General features: G+C 44.1%; 2 protein-coding genes across 3 annotated transcripts in view; one reads left to right on the top strand and one right to left on the bottom strand.

Annotated features, from left to right (window-relative positions):
* Positions 1–1,814, top strand: part of KIF19 (kinesin family member 19) — a 47,032-nt gene extending 45,218 nt beyond the window's left edge. For both annotated transcript variants that reach the window (XM_020813170.3, XM_020813180.3), the window contains exon 20: positions 747–1,814. In XM_020813170.3, coding sequence (XP_020668829.3) covers positions 747–901 — 155 coding nt within the window. In that variant the 3' untranslated portion in view covers positions 902–1,814. The remainder of the gene's footprint in view (positions 1–746) is intronic.
* A 3,025-nt stretch (positions 1,815–4,839) lies between these two features.
* BTBD17 (BTB domain containing 17) lies at positions 4,840–14,827 on the bottom strand. Its single transcript, XM_020813191.3, has 3 exons — positions 14,650–14,827; positions 9,330–9,606; positions 4,840–7,211 (listed from the first exon to the last, which is right to left on the bottom strand). The coding sequence occupies exons 1-3, from the start codon at positions 14,744–14,746 to the stop codon at positions 6,131–6,133; spliced, it is 1,455 nt and encodes a 484-aa protein (XP_020668850.3). The 5' UTR covers positions 14,747–14,827; the 3' UTR covers positions 4,840–6,130.
* Positions 14,828–15,460: the final 633 nt, after the last annotated feature.

The raw sequence follows: 15,460 nt of genomic DNA, 5'->3' as shown, positions 1-15,460 counted from the left end.
TATTTTAGCAAACGGCCATGAGTTACAGCAGCGCATCGAGGTGCCATTGATTCACAGTAAACCTCTGTGCTCCAGTGCACTTGATGTGGCCCCATCTTAAACAGTTAGAAACACGCCAGCACATCCTTGAAGGTTGGGAAGTGGCAAGGGTCGCACTATTGGACTGAAAGCCGTTTGAATGATATGAAAGTGAGTGGAACTGTGGGTGCTTTTAGCGCTATTGTTCCAAGGTGCCGTTCCAACTTTCCTTTTTGAGTGGATTCTCTGTAGTAAGAAAAAAGGAAGCAGCAGAGGAAAGACACACGAGGGTTCAAGGCCTGGAGGCCTTGTACTCTATTGTGGACAAGAAAGGTCTAGCCAGGAGGCCTCCTGTGTCATGGAAAGCCTTGAGGAGAAGCGATGCACTGTAGTACAGTGGACCCTTGACTTACAGACGGCTTGACTTACAGACTTTTTGAGTTACAGACTTCTCTGGTCGCAAAATTTAGGTTTGACTTGCAGACTGAGATTTGACTTACAGACCAGAAAAAAAACAAAATGGAACAAAACGGCCTGTTATGGGATTAATTGGTTTTCAATGCACTGTAGGTCAATGGAGACTTGACCTACAGACTTTTTGACTTGAGAACCGCCTTCCAATACGGATTAAGTTCTCAAGTCAAGACCCCACTGTATGTCAAAACTGTATTTGATTATGAGTGCAAACATATATTGGCTCCACTAATTGTCCTTTTCTCCCCCCTCAGGCCCCAGTGAGTTCTCCTCTCTTTCTATCACCTCCAACCAAACTGGTATCCCTAAGAAAGTCTCACATCCCAACCAGCGCCCTCCACGCCTTAACTACATCACCGTGAATGGCACCAACCCTCAGGGCAAAGATGGCAGGAACCGACGCTGCTAACAACTGAAGGGGACTGGAGCTGATTGGGAAGCTCCAGAGAGCTGTCTTGGGTGCCCCGGCTGGGAAGCAAAGTGGCCAAAGACATTACGGGAGGGGAGAGCTTACTGTGTCAATAGCTGTGGCCACCCAAAGGACAGGCCCAGAAGGGTTTTGTGGCTCATTGCAGGTGTTCCTGGTCAAGACCTTCTTGCCACCACAGAAGTCGTTTCAGCTCCTGGACTGAACCCTCCAGTCTGAAAAAGCAGGTTTCTGGATTGACCACCCATGCAGCCAATACCCCAATGACACTGCAGGACCCCTCACCCTGCAAGCACAAAGCCCTAGTTTCAACAGAAGTGTCGCAGCTGTGTTGTGCCGTTGTGCTCTGGGAGAAGAGTGCCACAAGAGCCGTGTGGGATCCGACAGTGGAGAGGGGTCAGCCCGTCTGTGCGGGCAGTATTTTTGCATTAAACTAAGTAGTCAAATTGGCACCTTGAAAACTGGCACCTTTCCCTAATGCCCCTCGAGGTGAGAGGTCTCTGGGAGTAGGAAGGGGAACGCGTGAAGCCACACAGTTTCATGTTGCGACCACAGGGGTAGAGAAAGAAATGGCATGCTCTGATTCGACTGCCCTTTTTCCAATTGGAGGAAATAGAGCTGTTTGCCAGCTAAGACCCAACCATAGTTAAACGAAGGGAACATACAAGTTTTTAAGATGACTTGTACCTTCTGGTGTGTCTCTGATTGGATAGGTTGTCATGAGGCTTCCTTCGCAGATAAGTCATATGATTCTGAGAAGTCTGTATGATGTGTTACAAATGCTGCTTTTTGTGTTTTTAATGAACTGTGACATACCAGGAGGAAACCGGAAATTGAACTATGCATTTTTTCCCCAATACCACCTCCTAAAACATTAACAGAATCCTTTTTCAGCCTCTTGTGTTCTTTCCTGCTGTCTATGGTTGCAAAGACTCCATTCCTGCCAAAGAGGAGATGCTTCGCATCCAGCTGCCTGGGACCATGATCTCCACTAGCAGTGGGTTTACATCTGGATTGTGTGGCTCTTTTATTCCTATGCACCAATGTACACCATTGTAATACACTCCCTCCCCCAGTGTATTCAATTGGCTGCTCCCAGCATGTCACTTCAAGTTTTGTCCGGAGGGCACCATGCTTCCCCTTCCTGCCCAGTTGTGATGCATGTAGTTTCCCACACAAGACCCAGCTACCCATGTCAGATGCACCCTTGTAAAGATTTTTTAATTCATCTTCTCAGTCCATTCCCTCTGTATTTCTTTCCATCTGTCCTGCCTGGAGACACTGCTGCACCTCCCCCCCCCCAAAAAAAAGAGCGAGATGAAACGAGGAAGAGAAAACCTTGATTCTCCCAGAGGATAAATGGACAGGTTGAGAGACATTCTCCCCTCTAAAATCCATGGCAAAATGAGATAACTATTTTAGAATCATTTTCTCCACTAATTTATTTTTAAAAGCTATTAAATGACTTCCCAGTTTTGAAGCAGGCTTTTCCCCAGTGGTGTTTCAGACATGTAACAAAGGCAAAATATCATTTTAACTTCCCCTATGTAAGGCTAAAATATGAAATTAAATTTCTCAAGTTCTGTCATTTATTTATTTTTGGATGGGTGCATTATGATTTTAGACTTAGGTTACTTATTCACCATTGCCAGAACACGCCAGCATAATCATTTCCCATTGTCTGAGTCTCCCAGCTGGAAACTTTCAATTAAGATTAAATTAGCACCAAACCAGCCAACAAAAAAGCTCCAGATGAGAAGCTCTGGTGATGGATTTCTAAAATATTTTTAAAGGGTTTCTAAAGATTTTCTAAAGAGGCACAAATTTTAGTGAACTGGCTTTTTAAAGGTATGTTTGGACATTAATACCAGAGAAGTCCATGCTCCTTTGTGATCAAGTGATAGAAAGAGAGGAGCAACTTTTGCCCAGCAGGAGGATGTCTTAGATCCTAGGTTTTGTGATACTGTAATGATGTATCCTACCCTAGTTGCTTTTCTTATCTGTGACCCGAATAGAGTCTTCTTGATTCTTACAAGACTGCCAATCATACCTATCTCACCAGTCAAAGGTGCCATTTATAGTTCAAAACCACCCTCGGTCAGTGAGGCTGCTAGTGTTTCTTTGGCATCCTTTTCCTTGGTACATGTGAGATGAGAAGTGATCCTTACGTTCAGTTTGAACCTCAGTTCCATAACATGGCACTTATGGACGGTTCTAGTAGGTATCCTTAGCCCATAGAAGCCCTTGGCATGTGGGATTGCAGACTGTTAGAGAAGAGCATATGCTTGAGGTCCATTATTCTAAATCAGCTAATGTTCTTTAAGAGGATACATGTGATCAGCCTCATGAGTGACCAAGGGTTTTCTGTCTTGAAATACATGAGAATATGCGGTACAACAATTTGCTCAAAGAACCATCTTTGTCTGGCCAATCATCTTTCTAAATATGACATCTGATGGCTGTAGTGGATATATCAAAACAAACAGCAATACAGAGCAAAAGCTGAATGTGTCATTTCTCTCCTGTCCACGTTTTCTTTAGCCTGAGGTGATGAATGCCCAAAAGATGAGAGATGCACCATGGAGCAATGCCTGTCCTTCTTCCTATTCACTTTCAAACTAAGCAGCTCTGTGTTATATCCATACAGTACCCATTACACAGTCCCAAATGTCAGTGATTTCTACAAGCCCGTTTTCATTAAATGATAAGTGTTCCCTTTACTAAAGATGAATGACAATCTTTCCTTTGCCAGGCTCAATTAGAAACAAAGCATGATAAGTAATAAGTAAAAAGCACTATATTTTGAGTCACAGTCCATATTCTGCATACAGATGACCTTGCTCTCAAATCTTTATGCCTTCCTTGTGCCATGAAATAGTTTCCAGGCTGTCAGCTGCTAGCATAAACTGAGTGGGGGAGCTGGAGAAAGGCTTACTTTTCAGAAAGCCTGCAACATCTCAAACAGATGGGAACAAGCCCAGTTTCCATCACCTGGAAGTTGAGACATGGAAAACATGAGCAGGCTGAAAATAGGAGCACTGTATAATATATAGAAAAAGGAAAATTTGGGAGACTGAAACAGCAATAGAAACACATTCTGTGAAAGGTAAAGGTTCCCCTTGACAATTTGTCCACTCGTGTCCGACTCTAGGGGGTGGTATTCATCTCCGTTTCCAACCCATAGAGCCAGCGTTTGTCTGCAGACAATCCTCCGTGGTCATATGGCCAGCGCAACTAGACACAGAACTCTAATCAATTTACATTACATTACTTTAGCAATGAAATGAGAAACCAAAAAACTGAGGAAACGGCATAGAATACTTTGATAGACACCATTCTTAGGTGGCTTTTTTGATTGTTAGTCTCTTCAGTAATGCTCTTGTTAATTTCAGTTGCCTTCCCTAAATTTCAACTGCTGGTTGGGGATTGTGGGATTAAAATTGGCAAAGCAAGGTATCTTAACAACTTGTTTGTCTCATCAAGGTGTACAGCCACCTGTGCAACTGAGTTTTGCTGCTGATCTGGTGTAACTCTACCCCTGCCAACCTCCACTAGTATGTATACTGTTTATTTGCATTTCAAACACCATGGATTGCTTAAAAGACAGTGGCATGAATTTGGGGTTTGTGAAATCCTGTCAAAATGCCTCTTATTCCCTTTCAAATAACTTTTTAAAATAAGTACAGTATGGTACTACACTACAAGAATTAATGTGGTTCCTTCTTGCTGCATTATTCTTGAAAACCTGCTCTGTTTCACCTTCGTCCCAACCCATCCCAGATAACTCATTAAGGATTACTGTGTTATACTAATGACTTCCTATCTTGAAGGCAGTTAAGTATCCTAAGGGCCTCCCCTGAGAAGAACACTGCAAACAAAACCAAGATGTTATTCCTGTCTTAAAAACACCACATAGTTGCTCCAGTATGTTTCCTTTTTTTATTATTCTGAGATCTGTGTCATCAGTATTCCATTTGAAAGGCTGTGTGCAAGTCATTCCCTGCAGAGATAGCATAAGCTTTGCATTTCTAACTTCCCCATAATTTGCAACCCATGTGTCTCTTCTGAGCATCTGTCCATCTTTCCTCCAGTTCTAAATCTATGTTCTGGCATCCATGGCTACAGGATCTAGACTCATTCTTTTCCAATTATTGCATTATCTTCAATATCAAGAATTTGCACTTGTGCTGAGAAGGGCAACTGGCATGTGAAAAATGTTCAAGACACTAGCAATGACAGACAGCCATTAGACATTGGTCTGTGTATTTCAGAGTGCCAATGTGTTGATGGTATTGCCCGTGGTAGAGCAGCCCACATACATCCTTGACAGAAAACCTTTTATGGATTTTTCTAGTATTTAAAAAATCAGCAAAAAATTATGGCCAGATATGACAAAGGTTGTGTAGGTGTGTAGACCAAAGGCAACAGGGCCACTCGCACCACTTAAGAACTACCATCTCTAGCTAAGATATTTGCAATTGAACCAGATGCCATTAATAAAGAGAGGGTTCTGTTGGTATGATGCTGTCCAGAAAGCACATTCTCCCCCTTTAGGATCCTACCAGCTGGTATATAAGACAAAAGAGGCTCTTGTGTGTGACTGTATCATCGATAGGTGTAAACTAACAAGAGTGAAAAGAAGAAACACATTTCAATAGTATTGAATGGGATTTTTCTGCCACTGTGCTGCTTTCTTTGACTACATCTATCAGCTTCCAGCAATCCTGTAGGCCCACAACCTCGTGGGGGTGACATGGAGTGCATAAGGCAGACTCTAAAGAAGTAAGGGAGACAAAGCCTTTCCTAAGAGGGTATTTTTGAGAATTACCTAATCCAAAGCATCAACAAGATTCTGTCATTCTACCTGAGATCATTAAAATAAAGAGGAAGGGAGCTAAACATAAACAAGAGGAACAGAGATGAGGGGATTTTCCACCTTCCCATGACCTCAATTGTCTTAATTTCATGTTGCTGTTTTTTAAAGTTCCCAGATTTGCAGGTGCAGGGGTTCTGTGCCAGAAACTCTGGAACTCTTCAAAGAGGCTCTCCTGACATCAGGCCTTGCGGGTTGCAATGTGGCAGAGCCTATGCCATCCAGTTTTGTGCTGGAAGGTGGATTTGTTCCTCGTCTTCAAATCAAGCAGGAATTCTCTCCCTCTCCCTCCCCTGCCCCCTTTGTCCTGCTTCTCCCTTCGCCCCCTTGACTTCCGTCTATTTCTTGACCTTGATTAGCGAATGGTAGACTGGCTTGATGATGATATGCAGATGCAGAGAGTTGTCAATGAGGTATTCAGAGGTGCGCTTCTGCAGATCGGCATGTACCAGGAAATCGGCCACTTCGTCAGTACTCTGGTGGAAGCTGTAGGCATGCTTGACAAAGACTTTGCCCTGCTGCCTCACACCTACCAGTATGGTCTTCTGGAAACTGACGCCAGCAAAGTCAGAGCTGGTGGTGGCTGGAGTGATGACCAGGCGGGGACGCCCATCCTCGATCCTGATAGACTGGATGGCCCCAGAGACAGAGTCCGAGTAGACAGGGCGCAAGCTGACCGGAAGCCAACGGGGGGAGAAGAGGACGTTCCAAGTCACCCTTTTGGCAGAGTCGTGGTTGCTAGGTCCCAGCTGGGTCTGGAAGCTGGTACTGCGATCATCTCGAGCCGGGTTGTTAATGACCCACTGGGATCCCCAAGAGGTCGAGAGGTAGTTGCGGGGCAAGAACATGCTGCAGTTGACATCAAAATATTTGGCAAAATGGATTGGCGAAGCAGAATGAAACTGGAAGGCTTGAAAGAGCAGGTCCTGGACAACGCTGTAGTGCTTGACCATCACCGGAGACTGCTTTTGCAGGTGGAAAAGGTGATTGGGGGAGATCATAGGGTAGCGCAGGGATCTCAGCATCCTCTCTACGACAGAGTCCTCGGGCTGGTGTGTGGCAACCCAGTCCTCGACCCCAGTGTAGAGCTCCAGCTCACTCTGAAGAACCAGGTCAGACCGTTCGAGCAGCAGGAGCAGCAGATCAACACTCACCGAAGCCCACTCTGCGCTGCTCATCACAGCAGAGAGGTTCCAGGCCAGGAACTGGAGGCAGCTCTCCTGGAGGGCTTCGTCACCAATCCTCACTGCATAGTGGTACCAACCGACCACATGGCCCTGATTGGACTCACTGGCCAGGCGGCTCTTCATGTACTCGGCCACCCCCCGTTGCAAGCTGTAGACCCGATACTTGCTGGCTAATCGGTGAAGTGGGATCGCTTGATGGAGGAGGATGGAGATCTCACCACAGTATAAATATCTAGAGAAAGGAGGCAAGCACAGTCGGTATGGACTGCTCTGTCCATTACATAATAGCCATGCTCACTATCTGACTTTCCGTGGCACAGACATTTCTGGGGCATAGACAATAGTTTTTATAACTTGAAGTCATAGGATTTATGCTCAGATTCATGTAAGATTTCCAGATTTGGTCTAAAATGGATCTTTAGTCCTAAGTTCACATTACAATAGTAAGTCACAAAGACCTACCGGTAATTTGGATAGTTGAAAAGAGATTCTAATATAACCAGAGAGAAGAGTGAAGTATTTTCTTCAGGGAAACAGAGACCACCACAAAGTAGGGCTTAAGCTGATCCCCGATCAGTCTAAAGACAGCCCAGTATTAGGAGCCAGGGAAGGGACACACCCTTGTGCCCGTGACAGAGGTGTGATTCTGAGCCTTCAGTATTTTGTGTCACACCAGTCAAGCTATCCAAAACACTTAGTTCCAACGTGTTAGAAACAAAAAGCCCATTTGTTCTAACCAGGACATTTATATTTTTGCAGGGGCTATATTTAGCATTTGTGACAAAGGTAGGCAACTTTCAGAGTTCTGGAGAAGACACATGCCCCGCATCCATCCTGAGTTTGGAGGGCTATACTTACACTTGAGTCTCCCACAACTTGGTAATCTCCCCATACCATTTAGTGGCTGAGGTGGAGGAATACCATTATTTTTATGGTTGCAACTCCTGACTTGTTCTAGGTGCCTTTTAATTTGAAACACCTAAAGGGGTGAAAATATGGTGAAATTCCCCCCCTTCCCGTAAAGAAAAGAAACTTTCTGAATAAAAGAGAGAAAATGTTAAAATGGGTTGGGGTTAGAGGTAGACATCCTCCAGATGCATACTTTGACCACACCAATTTATGATAAGAAGGAAAGGGGGATAAGGGGAAGATTGAATGTCCAAAATTAGTACTAGTGTGTCAATATGACAGCACTTTTCAAATATTTGAAAGCCTGTCACACAGAGGAGGGGCAGGATTTGTTCTCAGTCATCCCAGAGTGCAGGACATGCAGCAATGGGGTCAAGCTACAGCAAGCCAAATTTAGGCTGAATATCAGGAAGAACTTTCCAACTGTTTGAGCAGTATGATAGTGGACCTTGAGGGGTGGTGAGTTCCCCAACACTGGAGGCATTCAAGAAAAAAACTGGACAACCCTCTGTGAGATCTGATTTGATAAGGATTCCTGCCTTGAGCAGGGGGTTGGACTCGATGGTCTTATAGACCCCTCCCAAATCAGTTATCCTATGATTCTATGAAAGGTCACAAGTATATTATCTGTGGTGGATGTGTCAGTAGGAGATGGTATGTCATAGTTACAGAAGAACCGATAGAGATTGAGGGAAGCTGAGTTGTTAGTGATATAAAAACCTGGCATCCTAGCAGTGGTACATGAACTATAAGTACAGAGTGCTGCTTCTTAAAATACTGGAATTCAGTTTTGACTTAATTTAAAGACAAGAGGAGAGGTTTGCGTAAACAAACTTACTCATAGAATCTTAGAAAAGTGAAGTTGGAGAGGGGCCTACAAGGCCATCAAGTCCAACCCCCTGCTCAGTGCAGGAATACAATCAAAGCATATCTGCCAGGTGATTATCTGAGTTTTTCTTGAATGCCTCCAGTGTTGGAGCGCTCACCAACTCCCGAGGTAACTGGTTCCACTGTCGTACTCCTCTGTTAGGAAGTTTTTCCTGATATTCAACCAAAATCTGGCTTCCTGTAACTTGAGCCCTTTGCTGCGTGTCCTGCACTCTGGGATGATCGAGCGCAGATCTTGCCCCTCCTCTGTATGACAGCCTTCCAAATATTTGAAAAATGCTATTGTATCACCCCTCTGTCTTCTTTTCTCAAGGCTAAACATGCCCAATTCTTTCAGCCTTTCCTCATAAGGCTTAGTTTCCAGCCCCCTGATCCTCCTTGTCACCCTGCTCTGAACCTGTTCCAGTTTGTTAGCATCCTTCTTGAAGGGTGGTGTCCACAACTGGACACAATACTCAAGGTGAGGCCGTACCACTGCACCAAGATGACTCTCCAGTAGGAAAATGCAGCAGGGTTGATTTAGATCAGGAAAAAGCTAGGTTGAAGCCCTTACCTGATGAACTTTTCAAACAGGGCAGCGCCGTCAGGTGGCTCATGCAGGGTGAGCACAGTTTGGTTGTGCAGGAGGCTCTCAAAGATCTCACTTTGCAAGCTGAGCATCAGCTGGTGGGTGTGGAAAACCTTGATTTCGTCTGAGCCAGAGGTGCGCACCCGCAAGGTGGTGTCACTGGCATTCCCATTGTTCAAGAGCTCCTGCAGCCGCTGCAGCAAGGACAGGGAGTGGTTGATGGTGGCCACGGTGGGATCTCCGCTGAGGTCTGCCTTCTGGACTGCAGAGAGTGTGACATAGAATAACATAAGAGAACTGGGCCAAGAAGACACAAGCTGGTTAAAGAGAGGCATCAGCTGGGAAACGTGTATGTCTGTAGGGAGATACTAGATCACTTAAAAGTGAGTTTATCCCAAAGACAATTTTAAGAGCTTAAAAATGTTTCCTGTCAGACTACAAGGAAATTCCGAGACGTGTAGTCCACCAGGTTACTTTTCCCAAGCACTAGTTTTGCTTACGTCTTTACTGCCCACAGTGATGCTAATCATGGATTAGAAATATTCCCATTGTGAAGAATATTCCTGGGTTGGGCTACGTTTGGCCTAGTGCAAGCTGTCCCATTTTCTCCTCCGTGAATCTTGCTGTGGGCTGGATGTGATGCTGAATATAAATGGATTTTACAGGAACATGCGTAGGTGAGCTCTAGACTTGTGTGTTTTCCACCACTTCTGGCTGTGGCCACAAGGCGAAGGTTGAATGTCTGCATTTTCCTCTTCAACTAATTATGGTCACTCATTCATCTAAACTGAAAACTGGTTGGAATCAACATTAGTTTGGAGCAATCAAATCATTATTATTACACTGCAGTTTGTTTAATTCATTTAATAGGGATGGGAGTCTGTGCCTCTAATAGCAGGAGAGGTTTCCTTCCCTTCCCCCCCCCTCCAAATTACAGCTTTGAAACCATAGAATGAATGTATGCCAAAAGCTATACTTAACTGGAAATGTGTCTCGGTTCCTCATTGTCCCAGTTCTATAAAGCTCCAGCAGTGGTTCCCCACCTTGGGTCCCCAGATATTCTTGAACTAAAATTCCCAGAAACCTTCACCACTAACTGTGCTTGCCAGGATTTCTTGGAGTTGTAGTTCAAGAACACCTGGCGGCCCCAAGGTTGAGAACCAATGCACAATGACTTACAGTGGTGGATGGAAACCCACTTTAACTGAAGCTAGTGACTATGGAGCCCTCTGCATTGGGTTCATGGTGCAGCGCAGGCATGATGACCCATCACTGTAACCTCATTTTAAAACTGAGATTACAAAGGGTTCATTTACAATTTGCTGCCCATTACATTATTATCACTTATGAACTGATGGCTAGCTCAGTGGTTTGGACATTTGGCTATGGAGCCAGAGGTTGGGAGTTCAATTCCCCACTGAGCCTCCCTGACAGAGTTCTAGGATCCATAAGGTCCCTTCTTAGAGCTCTGCAGTTCTAAGATGATGATGATTGATTGGTCATGGGTCCCTTCCAGCTATAATTGTTGTTACATGATGTTGCATCACATCATCTCTGACTTATAGCAACCCTATGAAGGAACAATCTCCAAAGTGTCCTGTCCTCAACAGCCATGTTCAGCTCTTGTAACCTCAAACATGTGGCTTCCTTTAGGAAGTAAATTCATCATGTATTTGGTCTTTCTCTTTTCCTGTTGTCTGAAACCTTTCCCAGCATTATTGTCTTCTCCGGAGAATCATGCCCTCTTAGGATTTAATTATTATCTGTCATTAGCTAGGGCCTTTTCAAAGATCCTACCTAAACTCTGTTAGATTCTTACGTACTCTTAAGAAAAGCCATAAAGGTCCATTGATGGGGATGTATTTGTGCCCAACAGTAATGGCCACTGAAGTCTCTTATTGGTCAGATGGCATTTAAAACTGAACAGAAAAGTACAGGAGATCATCATTACATCTTCTGCCTGGCTATTTTCTTGTTCATACAGTAGGCCAGAATGGCCATTCAGAGTGTGATTGTATGGGCATATAAACTCGTATTATGGATTGCTTAGGGCACAGTCTACTGCAATCTATTTCCCAGTGATCACATGACATGTGGACACTAGTTCTCCAGCCAAAGCCTAATGCATGCCGAAGCTGGATCTTTATGGTCCATTAATAGGGCTACTCTTTATCACGGCCAGGCTGGAGTGATTCATCAATGGATGGAAGGGTCACTTTAAGGGAGACCACTCCTAGCCAAGCAACGCTTTCCAATACAATCAGACACACACCTTTCATGCCATCTGAGCAAACCTTCAGCTTCTTATTTGGAGCTCATTAATGAAATACAGTCTTCTGATAGCTGGAAAACTTGCTTGAGAGTTTTGAAGAAAATAGATATCAGAGAAAGCTACCCACTTGTAGGTAAGGAGAGATACATATGTGATGTAGGGATAGGGTTACAGGTAGGCATATGTGTGAGAACAGAGAGGTTGGCTGCTAAGAAAACATAAGCTGAGAAACAGGTGTGATTTGGTGCAAGTATTACAATGAAGGGTGGTTGTAGTGAATCCGCTGCCTCACGGACGTTCTAGCTTTTTGCCTCCTTTTATACTCTATAGTAAATAAATCAAACATATTTTTAAAAAAGTATCAAATACTCCCCCATCCAAAGGAAACCAATCCCAACAGGGCTACTGCAGATCACACCATAACACATTTAAGAAAGCAGAGCACACAGCAACATATAGTGTGATGTGCACAACAAGCACTGCAGTGCATATTGGTATCACACTGAAACACATTTAATGAAACTCATGGATCTAATCCAGCCAACGCATGAGCTTAGCTGTCCCAGTGAAAGGAAGGTGACATGTTCTTTTTTATATTTCTTTATATTTCCTGGATTATTAGTCTTTGGTCAACTCCAGGCTTTCCAAGTTGATGAACTAATTACATTTTAATGAAACCAAAGGCAAGTATATTCAAAGTTTTGGTATGTCTCAAAAAGTCTCTGGCTTCTAGAAAGCCTGTCCAAATTGCAAAGACTGCCACAAAAATCTTTCAAGGCTGTACCACATCTGCACCCTTCTGATTCTCTTCACACAAAGGTTGGTAATTAAAGTTACACACATGCCTCCCCCTTCCTGTGCCACCTAAGCCTAGTTAGCTCTTGTGGGTATCAGACCATTCGTTTTATTACTCTTGGGAATTGGATCTGTGCCAGCAGCTTCACAGCCATCATTAACTCAATGAAATCACTGCCACCAGATGAATTAAACGCTTGCGGTGAGCCAAGTTACACTTCTCTGCCTCCCTGGGGAAAGAAAGCTTAGCCTGTTCATATTCTCTGTATCTTGGCTTGCTTCTGCAGCCCAGTCTAACTTGGGCAAGGATAAAAGGTTAAAATCCAAAGGCAATCCTACCCCCGCTACAGACAAAGAAGCGCAATGGGGTGGGAAAAGAGCTGCTTAAAGGGAAAGGCAAGGAACGTGGCAGTTCCCATGAAAACATCACTTTTGTTGATGTTTCTTGTAAAAGGAATGCAATTGTAACTCTTTGCTCCATAGACGATGCAAGGAAAACAAATTTGCTGCTGCAAAATATCCTTTATTCAGCTTTAGAGTGAAAAATCCACCTCCCGGTCTGACTTTCTTTGTGGTTCCCTGCATTTATTTTAATTCAGTTTGCTGTTTCTTTGAGTGAACCAGTCTACCAGCTCCAACACATGACAGAATCGATTTATTATTGCACATTTAAGCATAGTATGTGAATGAGATTACCTCCTGCTTTGGCTCTACTAAAGCAGAGGTCGTTACATTTTCTTCAAAAGACCAACCTCCTTTTAAAATCTGAGTGAGGAGGGGAAAAAAACCAACAACAATATTGTGACATGATTCCATCCTTCAAACTTGTCATTGAACACCTTTCTCCGTAACACATTTAACCAAACACAATGCTTAGGTCTCATTCCTAATACCCCGATTCATAGCACAAAGCAGGGGGGGGGGTGCTACATGATACTAAGCTAGATACGAGCTCATAAAAGCTGTCCGGTAAGCTCTAGTGATGAACTTCTGTGTGTTCCTGTCCATGGGCAGTACGGCTCAGAAAGGCAGGGAGCCGTAACGTCGCCTTTGATTTTTTGCACCCACTTTGCCCCTTCTTATGCCTGCATTGAATCTGGCTCACATATTATATCTTTTAAATCCTTGTCTCATACAGAGGATTAGCTGTTTCTGGACACACACACGGCACATTTAAACCAAGCTAAGTTGGAGATTGGAAATGAGAGAAGCAGCTTTTCTAAAAGGTCTGCACAAAATTCAACAGTGAAAATACCGGACGTTTTCCATTTGTATATAAAATATCTTGAACATAAAAATACAGGATATTTACTCTCTCATTCTCATTCTCTCTTTCTTTCTTTCTTTCTCTCTCTCTCTTAAACCTACTATGTTCTCTGAATATTTTGTATTTTCTCCGTTGTCTTGCATTTTCTAAGTATAGATATACAGTTAAACACAAACACAAACAAACAAACAAACACACACACACACACACACACAAACACACACACACACACACACACACTTACTGTTATCATCATTCAGGTTTATCCTCCTCTTCCTTTTCTACTACAGTTATAATGAAGCCAGTAAAGAAATCAATATCTCACTTGTACTAATAGTTTGGGCAGTGTTTAAATTATCAGTAATTGTTTCTGAACAGAGAGTGGAACAGGCTGGACCTTCAAGGTCAAGGTTGTAATGAGTGTCCGCTAGGCGCTACCATTTCAGTGTACTCACAAGTTAAATTAACATGACCTGTTAGTCTTGTCCTCTAGCGGTAAGGTCCAGTAACTTGGGAGTAACCCCACACCTTCAACAAAGTAGCTTCTGTTCTTCAGGCAGGCTCTTTGTGTAACCTCAGGAAACTCTCCCGTGCCCTGAGGTCAGCAGTATAAACACATTTTCTGAGGTGCGGTACAGACATGGTCCTCATTTACTTGAGTTACTAAACACAGAGACCAAAATTTATAGTGGTAATAGACATGGTGCTTGAACATCAGATTCTGTTCTTCTCTGTTCTCAGCGGTTGTTTAATGATGGCATTGCCTGGGCTGAGATGGTTTTGCAAAATGCCTTTTAAAAAATTCTTTCCTGACACTTCTACAAGTTGAGCAACATGAGTCCCGCTTTCTGAGCACTTCTGTGGCTCTGAACCACACACCCCCTCTACGCTACATCGCAAATGGTCCTCGTGACATCTCAGCCCAACCTGTTCACCCAGCCATGGTCTGTCCCAACAGCCCTTCCCCTTACCTGCTTGGACAGCCAGGCAAAGCAGCAAGAGAGCCGCAAAGGAACAGGTCCACCTCCTGGGTGCAGCAGGCCGGACTCCTATCCCTTTAGCCATCATGGCTTCTTCCTTGAGCCTGTCCGCAGAGGGAATAAGCCCTCGACTGAGCGTGCTAATGTGTCTGACTCTTTATGTAGGACACTGACTCTCCCAGCCCCGCTTGCCATTGATTGGTGGAAAACTGGTAACAGCTGTTACCAAGGAAACCACTTAAGATTGTGAATTGATGCTTTTTGGGCATTGTGGGACTCCCCAAGCTGCTGGCGGAGCCTCCCCGGGCTAAGAAGGCTACCTTGAGCCCTTACCATGCAGGACGCTCTCAAAGAGGAGCCGTCTTCACACTTTCGCCCTTGCAGTTTTCTAACTTCAGAGTTCTCTGACTGCAAAACATTGTGGGTTAAAAGAAGACACTGCACACTTGCACCAACCACTTAGAAATAGTTCCAGCCAAAAAGTAACAGAAAATATTATGTACTGTTCCCCTACTTCTTACGATTGCATTCTTGCTTTACAGAATGGCAGCAAGACAGTCCTTCATAGGTTTGATTTGCAAAAGGCAGTAGATTTTCCTAGTTTGAAAAAGGCCGTGGATTTATGTGGTTTATGTTCTTGACATTTGATTTTTGGGAGACAAGTGTTCATTGGCATACTATGACCACGAGCAAGAAGCGAGATTTCCCCAGCGAGCACGGCATGGGATGCCAAGGTTACCTGAAAGGCAGTGTTGCTTGGTTCCTTCCTCTCTCTCTCTGCTGGGCAGCAGCTGAGAAAGAG

The sequence above is a fragment of the Pogona vitticeps genome, chromosome 2, assembly GCF_051106095.1.
Source record: "Pogona vitticeps strain Pit_001003342236 chromosome 2, PviZW2.1, whole genome shotgun sequence".
NCBI lineage: Eukaryota > Metazoa > Chordata > Lepidosauria > Squamata > Agamidae > Pogona > Pogona vitticeps.
The sequence above is the reverse complement of the archived record's forward strand: the minus strand, read 5'-3'. Positions and strand labels throughout refer to the sequence as shown.